The sequence below is a fragment of the Cervus canadensis genome, chromosome 13 (assembly GCF_019320065.1).
Source record: "Cervus canadensis isolate Bull #8, Minnesota chromosome 13, ASM1932006v1, whole genome shotgun sequence".
In the NCBI taxonomy this organism is placed as follows: Eukaryota; Metazoa; Chordata; class Mammalia; order Artiodactyla; family Cervidae; genus Cervus; species Cervus canadensis.
The window spans coordinates 819,582-838,101 of NC_057398.1; the positions used below are offsets into that span (position 1 = coordinate 819,582).

An 18,520-nucleotide genomic window follows, 5' to 3' on the forward strand; every position below is an offset into this window, starting at 1 on the left:
CTGAGATGGAGAATTTGGCTGATGGGCCTAGGGGAGGTGGACAGTAGGGAGCAAGCCCAGAACCGCACGGAGCGGATCGGTGGCCTGGCAGGAGCGGTGGGGCGAGGGGGCAAGGGGGCAGAGGGCAGGACTGGGCTGCGGAGCCTGCGGGAGGGGGCCACCACGGCCGGGATGAGGCCCGCCTGCTGCCCTTCCCCAGTGAAGCAGCATGCAGACCAGCAGTCTGGGAACAACATGTGGAAAGGGTACGAGCGCGGCCCTCGAAGGCGAGTGGCAGCCTGGGGCCCACCCTGCCTCAAAGGGGTGTATTTAAGTTGAGACCGGTGAGCGTGGTGGTGTATTTCTGTGCCAGCCCCTCGCAGTGACGTAGCGGCAGAGTCAGCAGGAAGGTCAGTTTAAACGAGGCCGCGGTTCTGCCGGAGTGCAGTGCGGGGAGAGGTGGAGGGGGATGCGCTTCATGCTGGATGAAGGGGGCGTGAAGGACTCTGAGCGCCAGGCACAGCGGAGCTCAGCCGGCGGCGGCGGCTCGGGGCCGTCCTGAGAGCAGGAGAGACGGCGGGGCGGCTTCGTCACCGCAGAGGCTGCAGCAGCAGCGGTGCAGGTGGGGGACAGGGACGCCGAAAGCTCCCTCATAAATACGCTACGTGAGTCAGGGAGGTTATTGTCATCAGTTAGAAAATGTTTAGAATGAGGTCACTCCACACTAGATCCTGGAGGGGCAGCTAAAGAGAGAGAGCGACACCCTTGGGTGCAGAGGCACAGTTGAAAACACGTGAAAATAAGAAAGAACGAGTAAGCCACGCTTTCAGACGAGATGCTGGGAGGAGAGCAGAGAATGCCCAAGAGCAGCAGAAAGGGTGAGGTAAAGAGAGGAGCACAAACTAACGAACCAAAAACAGAGCAGCGGTCGGGGTGACCTGTGAGGCCAGAAGCTGATTCTGTGAAAAGACCCAGAACACGGTGGACCCGTGACACGCTGACGGCATGGGGGCTGCTGCGGACGTCGGAGTGAGAAGTACTGGTCGGGGGCAGGACAGAACTAAAAAGCAGACACTAATCATGAGACACGGTTTTGAACCGCATTATGACCATAAGTATGAAAACTTGGTTTAAGCATATACTTTTCTGGTAAAATATAAAATACCAAAATTACTCAAGAAGTAATAGATAAGAAAATAGAAAAGCCCCATAACCACTAGAGGAAATCGGGTAATACTCTAACCACCACCTTCCAAGCTTGGGCCAGAGGCGCCAGGCCTGAGCCAACCTGCGGAGGCTTTACCAGGCCTCGGGGGGCTCCGTCAGAGGGGGTCTGCCCCTACCGCTGTGCAGAGACGGGGAAGGAAGCCAGAACCCACCCAGGTGCGGGGTGAGGACCGGCCCTCCTCGGGAAGGGCTCCCCCCAGAGGTGGTGAGGGCAGGAGGCTGCTTTGGGGTGAGCTCCCCTTGGGCCCCCTCGCTCAGGAGTCAGTTCCCCCCCCCCAGAGGGCACCTCCCCTCACACAGAAATGGGCAGAGATGGGGTGCCTGACAAAGAGCTTCCTGTGTCCTTCACAACTCCTCCTCCCACTCCCGCTGCGATGCTGGTGGCCCCTCCAGGCAGGCACCCAGTAATGAAAACAGCAGCATAAATCCATGGGGCTCCTAGGACCCCTGACTCTTCTTCTGAGTGTGTGCTGACGTGTGCGGCCTCCTCAAGGTGGAAAGACCTGCTTGTTAAGGAAGTTTGTCACATGAGCGCTCAGTGGTGTTCGGTGGATTGATGGAAGAAAATCAAGTTGATGGTTAAAAATGGAAAATACTTTATTTGGCCCCGTATTAATAAATAGGCCTGAAAATTATTGTTGTGTTCCAAATGCTTGGTTACAAACTGAGGAATGGATATCTTGAACTGTTTATAGTTCATAATTGTTAATAACTTGGCTCATTGCCTCCTTCCCTAAACCTGAACTAAAATATTGTATGTTATGGTGTCTCAGAAGTTTATATACTACGCTATCCCCCAAAATTGATTTGCAAGAAGCAGCAGGATTTTTGAAAGACTAGATACTGGCTGCCAGACTTTGAGCAGACCTCCCTGGGGCCGGGAAGAGCTTGTTGGAAGTCTCCCTCATCTTCCCAAACCAACTGTCTGCCCCCAACCCCATCCCCACCGCTCTTCTGAAGAGGCTGCAGTTCAGGATGAGTGGGTTTCAGGCTGGGACCTTCAGCAAAGTCTAGACCTCAACGCTTCTGGCTGAACTCCACAGCCTTTATGTGTTAACTTGAACGTTTCACCCCGGGGCTCAGCTGTGACCCTCAGAAGTGCAGACAGAGGCCCTTTTCTGACCCCCTTGGCCAGAAGCACTCCCGGATTTTATGCAGCACTCCCTTGTTCATTTTTGTGACCGATTCCGAGAGGCTGTGCATTATGGCTCAGTCGTGTCCAACTCTTTGTGGCCTCATGGGCTGCAGCACACCAGGCTCCCCTTTCCTTCACCGTCTCCAGAGTTTGCTCAGACTCATGTCTGTTGAGTCAGTGGTGCCATCCAACCATCTCATCCTCTGTCGTCTCCTTCTCTTGTCTTCAGTCTTTCCCAGCATCAGCGTCTTTTCCAATGAGTCGGCTCTTTGCATCCCGTGACCAAAGAATTGGAGCTTCAGCATCAGTCCTTCCAGTGAATATTCAGGACTGATTTCCTTTAGGATGGACTGGTTGGATCTCCTTGCAGTCCAGGGGACTCTCAAGAGTCTTCTCCAACACCACAGTTCAAAAGCATCAATTCTTCAGCACTCAGCTTTCTTTATAGTCCTACTCTCACACCCATACATGACTACTGGAAACACCATAGCTTTGACTAGACGGACCTTTGTTGGCAAAGTGGTGTCTCTGCTTTTTAATATGCTGTCTAGGTTGGTCATATCCTTTCTTCCAAGGAGCAAGCGTCTTTTAATTTTGTGGCTGCAGTCATCGTCCGCAGTGATTTTGGAGCCCCAAAAAATAAAGTCTGACACTGTTTCCACTGTTTTCCCATCTATTTGCCATGAAGTGATGGGACTGGATGCCATGATTTTAGTTTTTTTGCATGTTGAGTTTTAAGCCACCTTTTTCACTCTCCTCTTTTATCAAGAGGCTCTTGAGTTCTTCTTCGCTTTCTGCCATAAGGGTGGTGTCATCTGCATATCTGAGGTTATTGATATTTCTCCCAGCAACATGATTCCAGCTCGTACTTCATCCAGTCCAGTGTTTCTCATGATGTACTCTGCATATAAGTTAAATAAGCAGAGTTGACAATATACAGCCATGACATACTCTTTTCCCTCTAAAACAGTCCCTTATTCCATGTCCAGCTCTAACCATTGTTTCCTGACCTGCATAGGTTATAAGTAGCATGATAAAATAAACCCCCTTTGGGTTTACAGTCTGATTATGAGACTGTTTTTAGCAATTGTTCGTATTTGGCATGCAGTTCTGTGGGTATATCCACTCTGTTTCTGGGCACATACATTTATGTTTGTATATTCTACCGTCAGGAATTAAAAATCAGTTTGACCATGGACCAAAGAGTAAATGACACGTGGACATGGAGCTGTACGGGTTCCCTGGTGACTCAGTGGTAAACAGCCTGCCTGCAGTGTGGGGAGTGAGGGTTCGATCCCTGGGTCAGAACGACCCCCTGGAGGAGGAAAGGGCTTTCCGCTCCAGTGTCCCTGCCTGGAGAGGCCCGCGGACAGAGGGGCCTGGTGGGCTACAGCTCGTGTCTCTGAGCACTTAGATCTCCTCTGGGTAAACACGAGGCCCCGCCACAGGCTGGTCTGGGTCAAACGGCAGATCCAGCCCACACAGTAGCTGAAATGCTCCCGGGAGTGTAAGGACACGTCGTGTTTGCCACCTGCTCACGCAGGCTGAATTCGGAGGCAGCTGCTGTCTGCGCTTCTCTGGGGGTGAGCACAGCCCGGAGTTGTCCGTTCACGGGGGAGCGCGGGAAGCACGGTCCTCATTGAGGAAGGAGGGCGGGAACTCCGGGCGTTTCTTCTCGAGCCGACGGCTCAGGCTGACGGCTCCGCAGGCAGCCTGGCCTCAGAGCACACGCCGTCCCTGAGGGGCAGGTGTGTGAGCTGTGCTGCTGCTTTGGGGTACGTTTTACTGAACGTCATCACTCATAAACCATGGCATTTTACTTTCTTGGTTTAAGACATGAGACATTAGAAGTGACTCACCTGTCTCGTCGATTCTGAACCAAGAAGCCCACTGAGGGAGGCTGGGAGAGCCCACCTGCTGTGTGAGGGGGTCTCCTGTCCCCGCCGGGCGCACACGCACCATCAGACGCAGGAGGGCACGGAGGTGCCTGCGTCTGGTTCCCATGTTGGCAGAGGTTCTGCTGAGCCGAGGGCCTGGGACTCTGTTCAGTTGTAACAGAGAACTTCCTATCATTACTGAGCCGAGGGCCTGGGACTCTGGCTCAGTTGTAACAGAGAACCTCCCGTCATTGCTGAGCCGAGGGCCTGGGACTCTGGCTCAGTTGTAACAGAGAACCTCCCGTCATTGCTGAGCCGAGGGCCTGGGACTCTGACTCAGTTGTAACACAGAACCTCCCATCATTGCTGAGCTGAGGGCCTGGGACTCAGTTCAGATATAACAGAGAACCTCCCGTCATTGCTGAGCCGAGGGCCTGGGACTCGGTTCAGTTGTAACAGAGAACCTCCCGTCATTGCTGAGCCGAGGGCCTGGGACTCAGTTCAGTTATAACAGAGAACCTCCCGTCATTGCTGAGCCGAGGGCCTGGGACTCGGTTCAGTTGTAACAGAGAACCTCCCGTCATTGCTGAGCCGAGGGCCTAGGACTCAGTTCAGTTAAAACAGAGAACCTCCTATCATTGCTGAGCTGAGGGCCTGGGACTCGGTTCAGTTGTAACAGAGAACCTCCCGTCATTGCTGAGCTGAGGGCCTGGGACTCGGTTCAGTTGTAACAGAGAACCTCCCGTCATTGCTGAGCTGACGGCCTGAGACTCAGTTCAGTTATAACAGAGAACCTCCCGTCATTGCTGAGCCGACGGCCTGAGACTCAGTTCAGTTATAACAGAGAACCTCCTATCATTGCTGAACTTTTTTCCTTTGTCTCCCTGGAAGAAATGAATCACAAACCCAACGTTCTCTCCTGCCTGCCTGTGTGGAAATAAGCTGTGTTGTGCACTCTCTGGAGGGCACCTTTCGCAGGTGCTTCGGTGATGAGGCTGAGATGAAAGGCCAGACCCTCAGGTGGAGCCCGAGAGGGCCGCTCCTGCTGCGGCGTTGCTCCACGCTGCCCACCTGACTGAGCCGCTGCCCCGCGAGGACGTGTACGCACAGGTCAGGGTCGCGCTTTGTGACGGGGCAGCGTGGAGAAAAACACGGTGCTTTCATCTCTGGCTGCCCGATGGTGGCGGTGGTACTGAGACGCGGAGCTGCCTGAAAACCAGGTCGGACTCAACCAAGAGGCGCAGGACTGGGACCAGTGGCGTGGGAAGGACACCCGGACATTCTCGGGGCTGACACCTTGCTAGTGAGAAGGGAAACAGTAAGTGCTTGTTGGCCAGCTTGAAGAAAAAGTCAAACATATAAAAGGACCGGTGGATAAAGGAAGAGCTGAGATTTACCTTTCTGGAGATTTCATCTCTGTCCCTGCACTCCTGGCGCTTCCTGTGAGCGTCTCGGACGGCCAGCATCTGCACAAGTGGCTGGAGCTGGCTGCCCTTCCCCGACGTCTGGAGACATTTTGCTGAAGTCAGGGTGCCCCCCAGCCGCTGCACCCCGCTTTTCCCTCGCTGGCTGTGCGTCTCCTGCCATGTCGTCCACCCACGAGGTCTGGTGTCCCCGTCTCTAGGGTGGTCATCCTTTTCCGTGTCAGGGAGAGGGCTGGGCGAGGTGATGGGTGTTAGAGACACTGAGACATGGCGAGCCTGACAGTCGTTGGTGCTGCCGAGACGCAGGCGCGAGGCGTGCGGGGACGGCGGGAGCAGCTTCCTGCGCTCGCCACGCCCAACCTCCCCAGCCTGTCCCACTGCGGGAGTGTCTCCTTGGTGTCCCCCTTCTAAGTGGGAAGGTCCAACTGAGGAAGACTCACCCCCAGAGACAGGTTCAGTTCAGTCGCTCAGTCGTGTCCGACTCTTTGCGACCCCATGAACCGCAGCACGCCAGGCCTCCCTGTCCATCACCAACTCCCGGAGTTTTACGCAAACTCGTGTCCATCGAGTCGGTGATGCCATCCAACCATCTCATCCTCTGTCGTCCCCTTCTCCTCCTGCCCTCCAGACACAGGAATAGCCACTTAGGTAGGATTCAGAAGGTCAGACTTGTAGATCTCAGCCCCAAGATCACTGCCTTTTGGATGCATGTAACTGGTTCATGGTAGAATTGATCAGTCCTCCTAGGGGGCTTTTAGAGTGGGAATGGATCAGGGCCCCTGTATAAACGTTTCAGCCTGTGTTCTTCAGAGCAGCCCCAGAGCAGCTCCCTTGATTCAGCTTCAGAAGTTGCTCAGAAGGGTGGGGAAGATACCAGGGCATTGGAGGGGAAGGGACTTGCTGGGGACGCGTGCAGGGAGAGCGTCCATTTGGAGGGCCTTGTTACTTCGGGGACGGAGCCGCTGGCTTAGAAAGCACTTGGCCTGGAAATGTTGGCTGCGGTGGCCATGACACAGAGCACAGGAGATTAAACGTGAGATGTTTCAAGGCCAGACGCAGAGCCCTTCCACACCAGGCGGAGAAATTCCTCTGCTTAACTCTGGACTCCCCGCAGCCTCCTTCCTCTCCTGGCTCCCCCTCGCTCTCTCCGCCCACCCATCCCCGCCCTTCGTGATCCTCCGATGATGGCATTTTGTAAAACCCTGCTGAGTTGTGTTCTCAGAGGCTCCGCCAGCAGGGTCTCGTGTGCGGAGAGCTTCCTCCGCCGTGGCCGGAGTTTCAACTTGCGGCTTCCTCACGGGGCGGCAAGAGTGACGTGTGGTTACACTGGACATGAAAGGCTTGCATGCGCTTTGCTGCCTGTCTGGGCTTTGCTGCTCACGGGCCCAGATGTGAAAGAGTCCCCACTCCCCCCGGGAGACACCTCTGAGAAGCGGGTCGGGGAGCAGGGGCCGCGGCTTTGCCCCCAAGCCCCCAGGGCCCCCCTGCGTTCCCAGAAGCCGCGGGCTTTCTTCTCCTCCTGCAAGTGGCAACCCAAACTCCAAGTGGAAAGTGCATCTTTGCCCTTGGCCCTCATCCAGCATTCCTCGCTGAGCGAATAGGATTTGGAATGTCAGAGTGGAGGGCGGGAGCGTGTGGGGCCGCGTGTTTATATGTAAGAGCAGCCTCCTCGGACTTCCCCAGATTGCTTCCTTCTCCGGAACCCCGGCTGCCTTATTTATGTTTGGTGTCTGTGTGTTCAAGTCCTTTAAGCTGCGTTTGTCGCAGCCGACGGTCACAGGGCACAGTGCAGCCTAGGCGCTCGGCTCCGGGAGGCGGCATGGTGTCCAGGGGCCTGGCGCGTCCTCCCTGCAGATGAAGACACAGGGGCTGTTTGCAGGCTTGTCCTCCCGGGCGTGACCTCTGGTCCTGGAGCCTGGACCCCGTTCTGCGGGCACGGGCCTCCGTGAGAAGCTCCTCGGGGAGAAGCGGGCTGAGCTGGACTGGACGTGCTCAGACCCCGTGTGGACTCACCGACGGGGCCTCACCCTTGACACCCTCGGCTCTGAGGCGCGCTCGGGGGTGTTCTGGTGGCCCTGCACCCCTGCCGGGGCCATGTCCTCGCTGCATGGCCGGGGCAAGGACCTGGCTCGGAGCAGGATGGCTCAGTCGGACTCGCCCCCGGCCTCGCCCTCCCCGACGGCCAAGACACTCCGAGTAAGCGGACCCCCTCCATCCATGCTCTGTCGGGGTGGGGCTGTGGGCTGGGCTCTGGGGTCTTTCCAGGGCAGACTTGGCCCTGGGGTCTGTGGGGTCAGGGTCAGGCTGAGGTCTGGGGTCTGTGAGGTGTGGGCCGGGCTGTGGACTGGCCCTGGGGTGTGTTGGAGTTGGGCTGTGCCCTGGGGTCTGGGCTCGGGGGTAGGCTGTGGGCTGGAGCCTGGGATCTGCTGGGGTTGGGGCTGGGGTGTGTTAGAGCCGGGCTGTGCCATGGGGTTGGGCTGGCCCCTGGGGTGTGTCGGAGCCGGGCTGGGCCCTGGTATCTGGGCTCAGGGGTAGGCTGTGGGCTGGACCCTGGGATCTGCTGGGGTCAGGGCCAGGCTGTGGACTGGCCCTGGGGTGTGTTGGGGTCAGGCTGTGTCATGGGATCAGGCTGGGCCCTGGGGTCTGTGGGATCAGGGCCAGGCTGAGGTCTGGGGTCTGTGGGGTGGGGGGTGGATTGTGGGCTGGCCCCTGGGGTCTGTGGGGCCGGGCTGGGCCCTGGGGTCTGGGCGCGGGGGTAGGCTATGGGCTGGCCCCTGGGGTCTGTGGGGCCAGGCTGGGCGGAAGTGCTGCAGGGCCTGTGGAAACAGCCGGCCGGGAGCTGCTCGACGGGAGGTTTCTGTTCCTGAAACGGCCTTGGAAAGCTCAGGTGGAGCTCCTTGCCGACGGCAGAGTGGAGGCCGGCTGTGTGTGGCGGCCCTTCCTGTGACGTACGGGTCGGTGCTGTGTCCCCAGGGCAGGAGCCCCCAGGGCTGTGGACGTGTGTGCGGTGGCCTCAGGCATGTGCAGGCTCTGTGTGTATGCACGGGGTACCTCTGAGTGACGGACAGCGAGGGCAGGCGTTCCGGACATGGGGTCCCAGTCCTCGGGGGCTGTCAGGAAATTCTGTGCTGGAGAAGCCGAAGGAGCCCCTGCCGGCTGTGACAGCCCACGGGTGGCGTCTCCACGGCCCCGGCAGCTCCTGCTCCTGGGTGTGCATCTGTCCGTGGCCACGGGCGCCCTGCTGCTGGGGGTCAGGGGTCGGGGCGGCTCCTCGGTGGGGGGGGGAGTCACAGCTCCCTTGTTTGGAGGGGAGTCCTGAAGGAGTCTTGCGTGTCTCCTGAGTGTTTTCAGAGTCCTCCTCTCAGCGTGAGTGACCGCAGGGCCTCACCGTCACAGTGTGGGGGCCTCCTTGCACGTGGCCTGGCTGCTGTCATCCCCAGGGAGCTGGGGAGCCCGCGCCCCACAGCTGCCAGGCAGGGTCCACAGGTGGGGGCAGCCGGGGCCGTTCTGTGGTGAGAGGAGCCCTGGTCAGCATCGCTCAGCCCTGGGGACGCTCCCAGAGCAGTGCCTCCTGGCCGCACCCCGCTCACGTCTCCAGGGACGCCCTTTTCCCGTGCCAAGGGAGCCTGTGTCCTCTCTAAGCGGGCTGCAGCTTGCTTCCTGTCTCGGTCCCCAACGGCCACCCGCCCCTGACTTTCGGGCTGAGGCCATGGTGGAGAGAGTCAAGGCTCTGGGGTAGAGGGGCTGAAACCTGGCCTGTGCGCGGCTTCCCGGCTCAGGGGCGGCCAGGCTCCCACCGCCGGCTGCAGCCCCGGGATCCGTCAGCCTGGGTCTGTGCTGCGGAAAGCAGTCATGCTCCGTTCGGGTGTCAGACAGACAGGCAGACTAACCCAGGGCTGTCGACACTCGGAACGGGTGGGGAACCCTGATTTCATCTCCCGACGCCGCCTCAGGGTGCCTGTGCTGCACAGACGCCCCGAGGACACGCTGGGCCGCGGTTCCGAGCCCAGGGCACCTGCCGAGGGTGCTGCCACCCCCGCATCCCCAGAGAGCTCGGAACCGGGCCTGGCCCCTCGTCAGCAAGCACACGGCAAATACTCGTGAGGGTTGAGGACCCCCAGCTCACAGACGGCCGTTACGAGCTTGGGTGGCTCTGGGACATGGTGGGGACACAGGAGACTGAGATTGCGGGCCCTTGGAGCCCCAGCGCCTGGAGCCAGGGCCCCCGAGCCCCCTTAGGGACAGAATCGCTGGCCCTGCCGGCAGAGGACCTGGGGCACCCTGCTGGGAACGGCAGTCCTGCCGGAGATCACACGCCGCCGGAGCCAGTTCTGCAGGCCCAAGGCGTGAAGCCCCCACTAAGAAAAATAGTGTCGTCCAAAGGGCTAAACAGCAAACGCTTCCATTTTCCTTTCCTGTAAGGAAAACATCCTCAGGGGGATTGTGAAGTTCGGCTCTTCTCGTGGGGGAGTTTTGGGGACATGCTGCGCTGAGGTGTCAGGAAGCCTGTAAACTGCAGCTCGAACGGGTTATTTCTGACTCCAGAAAACAGACGACAGGGTGAGTTTTCAGCAACTGGAAAACTGAGCTGTCTTATCACGCTTCTGAAGTCCCAGCAGCATCTGGCACTTTTAAGATTATGTAATTCAGCATTTCTGTACTCAGTAAAACTACGACCTTTTTAAGGTAATGTAATAACCTAACGTTTGCCTAGAGATTGTGCAACTAACACCCTCCTTGATACTCATTTACATGCAAAGGACAGTGCATGTCCTCCCCAGCCAAGGGTCTCGTTTACTGTCTCTAGTTTGTAGTTTGAAAATAATAAACATTTTTCATTCTCTGAACTGCTGATTATACTACTAAACGTGGCTTTAAATCCAGCCCCGTAAGGAAGGCCACCCACCCTCCTAACCCACAGCGCTGGTCTCTGCTGCCCCGAGAGTGAGAGTCTTTTCACTTTCACACTAGACTCACACTAGCTCAGCACCTCTGTCTGAAAACTGAGGGGCGGTCCCTGAGTGACAGGCCTGCTGTCTGTGACCCCTTGCTCAGGGAAAGCCAGACAGCTTCCAGAGTCCCGCGTGAGTCGGGCAGGCACCGCCCCGCGTTGACTGATGGGCACCTGAAGGTCGGCCTCTCCTCACGCCCTGAGCGGCTCCTCGAGGCGCCGGGCTCGTGCTAGTGGTGCTCCGTCGTGTCCGACTCTCCGCGACCCCACGGGGGCAGCACGCCAGGCCTCCCTGTCCTTCACCGTCTCCCAGAGTGTGCTCAAACTCATGTCCATTCAGTCAGTGATGCCATACTAACTTCCTTTTGATGTAATTTTCCAATATTAAAAAAAGTAATAATTCTGAGCTACTTTTTTGCTCTTTAATCACTGTGAATGTTTATTGGGTTTCAAGTTTATAAATTCTATTATCTTAAAAACTAGTCAGTTTAAATTGTTTAGCATTTTTAAATCATCTTGAAAGCAAGAACCAGGTAACCTGTGGTCAATATTCTCAAATTATTATTTGCTAATTTACCGAAATAGTCCTCGGTACAGGATATACCCAGAGATGACAATACCTGAGAGTCTAACGTCTGCAGTGCTGAGCTGATGTTGTACCAAATAGTCTTGAAGTAAGTGGGACATCAGCTGAACCCTGGGAGTCTTTTAATTAGATTTTCTTTGAATTGGTTGGTATTTATGATAATAGGATTTGACCTGCATCTGTAAACCAAGATCAGTAGCATTTTCCCCACATAACCTGGATTGTTATTCCTTCAGGACTTACATCTCAACAGAAAATACACAGATTTTACATAATATTTTTCACCCCAGCTATTAATGTGAATAAAGGGAACATTTTACCAGCTAAAATTGTAACCAGCTCTACAAAAACTAAGGAGGACATGTTTGGTGTCAGGTTGGTTGACAGTAGGGAGTGCTTGCCCACCCCCTGAGCATCTGCCCCCGGGCAGAGGGGAGCGACCACCCCACAGAGCGCCTGCCGCCCCGCCTGCACCCTGCTGAGCCCGGGGTCTCCCTGCCCGCCCCCCCCCGTGCCCAGCATCTCCATCCACCCTGCCCCCCCACTGCTGAGCCCGGCATCTCCCTGCCTGCCGCCCCGCTGAGCCCGGGGTCTCCCCGCCTGCACCCTGCTCAGCCCGGGGTCTCCCTGCCTGCCACCCTGCTCAGCCCGGGGTCTCCCTGCCTCCCACCCTGCTCAGCCCGGGGTCTCCCTGCCTGCCACCCTGCTCAGCCCGGGGTCTCCCTGCCTGCCCCCCCACCCCCACCCCCACCCCCCTGCTGAGCCGAGTGTCTCCATCCACCCCAACCCCAAACCCCCCCTGCTGAGCCCGGCGTCTCCCTGCCCCCCTTCCCCAGCCCCTGTAGCAGACGGTGAGCAGCACTCCATAGGTGTCACTTTCTCCTGCTCCCACCATCCTGACCTGGCACTTGCCTGCCTGCTCATGGGGGAGACAAGGGGAAACGCGGGACAGAGGGAGCCTTGCGGTCAAGGCACGGGTGCGGTGCTGGGCACAGGAGGCCCGTCAGGCGGTAGGCACCTCTGCCTGGAGGGCCGGTGGGGGTGCCCAGGGTGACCCCCAGACCCCGGGTGTGGGCAGCTCCGGAGAAGATGCAGGACAGAGCCAGCGGCGGGGCAAGCCGGGTGCCCCAGACTGCAATGTGTCCAGTTAGAGGTGCTTTGGGCAACTCAGGGGTGATGGGCAGTGGTTGGTCTGAAGCTCAGGAGAAAATCACAGGCAGAGAGTACTGAGATGTGTGACCTAAACCATGGGCAGATGTCGCGTGGGGAGCAGCTGGGAGGACAGCCCTGGGGAGGAGCAGCAGTGGTCAGGGCTCCTCCCGGGATGCCCCTGCGGGGAGCCACGGCCCAGATCTGTCCGTTACAGTGATGGCGTCCGTCCCGAAGAACCCAGGAGCAGAGGGTCGCAGAGGGCAGTGGGGTTGAGAGGCTGGGGCTCCAGTCTGCCTTCAACATGGCCCGCATCTCCCATTTGATATGGTTTTAGGGGCCCAGCACGGCCTCTCACTCTCAGCCTCATCCCCCATGTGCAGGCCGACAGTTACGGTCAGGAGACGGGAAAGGCTCAGGCTGGCCTTTGGTTCCTCTGGTTTCTAGTCCTGAGTGTGTGTCCCGCAGGGGCCAGCGCGGTCCCATCCCCGAGCCCAGCCGCCTTCTTGGACACAGCGCGGACACCCTCCCCGGGGGGCCTGGACTTGACCGCGGCCCGCTTCCCTGTGAGAGCAGTGTCTTTGTGTCAGAGCCTCGACCTCTTGAGGCTGGTTATCAGAGAGAGAGTGTAACTGTTCGGGCAGTCAAATAATAACCCGAAGTGCCCATGGGTTAGAGAGGGTAAGTAGGGATTAGCCTGGATAATCAAAATCTACAAATAATCCAAACCCTGGCTCGAGGGCAGGGGTGCGCTTGAGCTGATTCCTCTGGCGACCTGCAGCCTTCACACCAAGGACTGAGGGGCCAAGCAGGTGGGCAGTGCAGGCTGGTGCCGATGGAGCCCCCGGTGCCCGCACCGTGCAGGCCCAGGGCCCGTGCGCGCGTGTTCCGCGCGGGCCAGGGGCCCCTGACGAGCCACGCGTGCGGGCACAGCTTGTGGTCTTGGTCCTCGTCACCTGCCCCTGAAGGCCGCCTGGAGAGGATGCCGTGTTCACGCGTTCATGACAGCTTGCGGATAGTGTTTCAGCGCAGAGGGCTTGCCCTGGGCTCTTCAGGGAAACTTCAGTGTGTTCGTACATTTGCTTCTACAATCGGTGCACTTTGTGAGCTCCCAAAAGATCTGGGGGGCTTCCCCAGCGGCTCAGACGGTAAAGAACGTGCCTGCAGCGCAGGAGACCTGCACCCGACCCTCGTGTCGGGAAGGTCCCCTGGAGGAGGGCGTGGCAACCCCCTCCAGCATTCTTGCTGGAGAACCCTCACGGCCAGAGGAGCCTGGCGGGCTGTAGTCATGGGGTCGCAGAGTCAGCCATGACAGCGCAGCACAAAAGACATGGGGATTCTTCGGGAGCTGGGACTGTGCTCAGGGGAGGTGCCGGCCCGGACGGCGTGACGACGGGCCAGCAGGGGGGCCTCTGCCAACGGGGAGACGCGCCAGAGCCCGCGCGGCAACAGCGGCCACCTCATTCCCACCAGCCTCCCACATGGCTCGTCACGATCTGGCGGTGAGAGTTTTCAGAAATATCTCCAGAAGCTGAGTGTAAGTCCTGTGTTTCTCGACTTCCCTGGTTTACTTTCCATATGCAGTAAAATGCAATGAAGTCAGTTGTACTTTAATACTTTTAAAAGCTGGATTTTGCCTGCAAGTGTCACCTCCACACTCGCTGCCGGCGTTGCTCTGACTCAGGCTGTGAGCCGCCAGCCCGCCGCAGCTGCAGGGCCGTGTGCTGTGGACGCTTCCTGCCCTGGGGTGTGGGGTGAGCTCCTCCGAGTCTCTCACCGTGGGGCTTTCCAGAACACCCCGAGCTGCTGTCCCGGCCTGGGCTGGGGCCTGCGACTGTGCTCACGTGTTTCTCCCTGGACTGTGTCGTGGGCACGCGGCCCTCGGCGCGGCGGGCCTGACCCAGCCGCAGCCCTGAGCACAGGGCATCCCAGGCTGACGGCAGGGGAGCAGGGAAGTGTGACGGGCGTGAGGCGTCCCTGTCGGAGGCGGGGGCTGCAGGAACAGCCCAGGGGCTCAGCCAGGAGCCTGCGTGGGGGCACAGCGGGGCGGGTCCTGGCCCCCACGGACAGCAGGTGTGGAAGAGAAGATGGTCCGGCGGAGACCTGGTGACACCCCTCCCCAGACTCAGGAAGTGCCTGACCCAGCGTCTCTGCACAGAGCGACGGTTTCCTTCCCCGCCCCCACGTGTAGTCCAGATGCTGGGACAGCCTGGACTCGGGAAGGCCCTGTTCCGAGCTGGAGCCCCGGGCCGTCTGTTCAGGCCCCCAGAGCGCGAGGCCGAGTCTGTGTGGGGAGGGGCTCGGAGGCTCCGTGTTGGTGGACGTTCTCGGACGCAGCGAGGTGTGCGGTGGGCCCTTGTCTGAGCGCAGGGCAGACGCTGGCTTGGCGCCCGCTGCGTCCTGTCCAGGGAGCGCGGAAGCAGGCTTTCCCACGGCTCTGGGGTCAGCCCGCTGGTCTCGGTGTGGGCACGTGATGCGGTCTGTCCCTCTCCCTTGGGCCCGGCCTCCAGAGCCACGATTTTATTTTAAACTTGGTCAGAGGAGTTTGGTTTTAATTATCCACCTTCCTGAACTCCCAGTAACTCCAAGCTAAAAGCTTTTGTGGGGATTTTTCTAAGCCAGCCACTGGTGTTTCGAGAGCCTCTACATTTCACAAATCAAAACCAGCCTGGCCCCGTCCCGTTGCAGGACGGCCTTGTAAATTCACGGCGCCCTCAGCTCGTCCTCTTATTAGAAACAGGCCCCAGCCAGTGAGGTCGCTGCGGGAGAATTCGGGAGGGATGGGCGGGAGCAACCAGCTTCTTGGCTTGGAAGCGTTTCTGAACTGTGGTCTGTCGGGTCCTCCCCTCACTTTCTGTTTTCTGTGCTCGCGCTCTCTGAGCAGCTTGCCTCTCTGCTGCTGGGGCCCCGGGCCGGGCCTAGAGGCTGCGAGACTGAGCGGTCTCCCTCCGGCCCAGACAGAGCACACGGCCCGTCTCGCGGCCGCCAGCAGAGCAGCACCGTCTCTAACCGGGAATCCTTCCTGAGACGTGCTGACTTGAGCACGGGCCGCCAGGCGTCTGTCCTCACCTGTGGGTCCGGCGCCGCTGGGGGGCCCCGGGCCCTCCCCCACCCCTCGTGATGTCCTTGACGGGCTTGCAGCCCCCAGACCACGCCAGCAAGCCTGCGCCCCCGGGGACAGGCCCACGCTTCCAAATGAGGTGCAGTGTCCAGGTGACCAGGAGCTGGGCTTAGTGAGTGACGGCTCCTTTTATCAAGAAACCCAGACTTCTCTCTCCCTACACGTAGCTGGTGTTTTTCCATTAGACGCCAGATTCCCTGGGGCATTAAGAAGCCGGGCACGGCCGTTGTTTCTGAAGACGGTCTCTGCACCAGCACCGTGCTGTCCGAGGCCGGGTTTGCGTCCCAGGTCATGTGCCCGTCCAGGCCCACCTGCCCTCGGGGCTCTCAGAAGCCTCCTCAGGCTCATTCCAGCCGCAAGGCGAGTGCCGGCTCTGGGAACCCCAGTGTCCTCCGAATCGCTCCGTCCCGCAGCTTCTCTGCCGCCCAGGCTTCCCCGCAGGCCCTGCACCACTGTCCTTCCGTTTGGTGGGGCCCCAGGGTTTGGCCTCGCTTCTCTGGGGTTCAGGGCATGTCCTGATGGGCAGGCCCCTGGCCGTGAGCCCCCCGGCCCCAGCACAGCCCCTGGTGACACCGCTAGGCTGGTGAGGAGGGGCAGGGCCGGTCCATTACAGGGGCGAGTCAGGAGGATTCCCAAGCCGGCCCGTGTGTTCGGGATGTCTGGCCCCAGGTCAGGAGACAGCGCACACGCCTTGCAGCACCTCCTCCATGGGTGGTGGAGCGGGTCTTCACCCAGACATGCTCATGTCTATTCCGCTGGTGCTCAGCCCAGCTGCACGGCAGGTCACCCAGGGGACGCGGTGCCATTCGTGGAGGAAGGCCGCCTCTCGGCCTGTCGAGGGAGCACTTCCCAGCTGGAGGTCTGGGTGGAGGTCCGGTGGGATGCTGTGGCAAACAGCTGGTGGGCGTTAGCCCGGGTCAGGAGAGGCCTTCGGGACGGCACCTTGCACCTGGGTCAGCAGGTTGGGGCTTGTGGTCCGTTGTGCTGGGGCTCCATCCCCAGACGGCTTTGGGGCGGTGTAGGGCCACTGCGCCCCGGGAAGGCCCAGCCAGGCGGGAAACTGCGCGTCCTGTTCATCGTCCTCCTGCTTCTGTCTCCCCTCAGGGACCTTGTTATTAGCTCCTTAGAAAACAAAATAAAATACATCTACATCAATGGAGGATTTTTGGTTTTTTGCTTGAGTTCTTTTATTAGAAAAGTGGAGATAAAGGTAAAGGTCATCTGTGATCAAAAATAAGTGTGAAACAGGCATACTGTTACACTGGTGTCTGCCGTGACTATAAGCAGCTGAGCTCCCAGCTGAAACCTCTAAGCCCCTTCCTTGTGAGGTCTCGGTGCTTTCTCAGGCTCTCCCACTTGGGACAGGGAGCCTCTGCCTGCTCTCCTCTCCCTTCACGAGGGGCCTGGGGGGAGTGGGGACGGTCCTGGGCCTTCACGGAATAGATGAGGGCGTCCCCGAGAGCAGGGCTGAGTGTGAACGGAAGGAGATGGGTAGACGGGACGCTGAGATGCAGAGAGGCGGCCGTCACAGGCCCACGTGGTCCTGGGACGCGGAGCCATTTGTTGGGGGCTGGTGGTCCTGTCACAGGTTGCTGAACCCCAGCTTAATGAGATGCGCCCCCCTTCCCCGGGCGCAAGTCTTGGGAGTCCTGGGCGCGTGGGGCTGCCTTGCTGAGCAGCCCTTCTTTAGCCTGCGAAGCTGCCGCGTCTGCAGCTGTGACGCTGAGGTGTCTGGTCTGGAAAGAACACTTGTAAGTGGAGATGGTCGCCGTCGGCCCGCGGCTAACACTGACTTCTCGTTTGTCTCCTTTCTGCAGCATGAACGACTGTCTAGGTAAGGCCTTCCCCGCGTCACGCTCGTGAGTAAACGCTTCTGTGCCTACACGCACCGGCGCCTGCCTCAGCGTGTCTCTGTCCTCCCTTCTCCTTCCCTCGCCCCCCGCACAGCCCCTCCGTCCCCGTCACACCTCGGTTCCCCAGGCTCGGGGGCCGTGAGTGTCCCGACAGACAGACGGCTGGACAGGCAGTCGCAGCAGGAAGCAGCCAGGCCACAAGAGGTGCTGATGGGCGCTCGGGGCAGAGGAGCGGCCAGCCGGACCCGTGGTCCTGGGTCAGGGGCCCCAGCCCGCTCCCTGTACCCAGATGGGCCCGGGGAAGTCTGTCCAGTGAGCTACAGCCCTGAGAACTTGAAGAAGCATGTCAGAGTGTGGGGAGGGTCCTCAGTGACGTTTGCCGAGCATCTAAGGGCACAGACTTGGTCTTCCTGAAGAACGGAGTAAAGAGTGGAGACCGTCGGTCCCCGGGTTTGTGATCCCTCTGATGAAGAATCTGAGAGGGACGGGGTGCGTGGTTCCGGCAGGCGTGGGGCAGATCCCTCTCGTGACGGAGCCGCTGCTTCCTGTTGTTAGACCCTGAAGTTCACACACTGGCGCATGTTCTCCCCTCGCATGTCGCCAGCACCAGCAGAGGTTAAATCCAGTTCCCATCTAACCCAACAGAAAATTAACTTTGCAGATTGGTGGAGAGAAGTGCTTTACTCCAGTTAACTTCTTGTGAACTCTGTTACATTATAATGCCGTTTATGAAAATAAATTTCCCTGCCAACTTCAGAATATGCAATTAGAACAGTGAGGTACTCAAAATTGGTGGAACCAGCTGACAGCCCCATAAGTCACAGGTGACTTTCTAGCTTCATGGGGGAAGAATCCATCTCATTACGTAAGATTCAAATCTCTGCTAGTAAAGAGACAAAAGTAAAGTGGGGAAAACATTTCTTGCAGCTTACATTAGTTCTAAGGCTTCCCTGGTAACTCAGCTTGTAAAGAATCCACCTGCAGTGCAGGAGACCTTGGTTTGATTCCTGGGTCGGGAAGATCTGCTGGCTACCCACGATAGTATTCTGGCCTGCAGAATTCCACGGACTGTATGGTCCATGGGGTCGCAAAGAGTCCAACTTTCACGTCAGTTTTAAAAGCCCTACTGTATGTAGGATGCTCAGGATATTTACTTCTTCACCAAACAGTTCCACTGCTAAAATTTTATGCTAAGAAAGTAACGGAGACTTATAGACA

General features: G+C 58.6%; 1 protein-coding gene across 4 annotated transcripts in view; it reads left to right on the forward strand.

Annotated features, from left to right (window-relative positions):
- Positions 1 to 18,520, forward strand: part of PPP1R12B (protein phosphatase 1 regulatory subunit 12B) — a 170,531-nt gene that overhangs the window by 135,156 nt on the left and 16,855 nt on the right. For all 4 annotated transcript variants that reach the window (XM_043485862.1, XM_043485863.1, XM_043485867.1 and 1 more), the window contains one exon: positions 17,267 to 17,283. In XM_043485862.1, the coding sequence (XP_043341797.1) occupies positions 17,267 to 17,283 (17 nt within the window). The remainder of the gene's footprint in view (positions 1 to 17,266; positions 17,284 to 18,520) is intronic.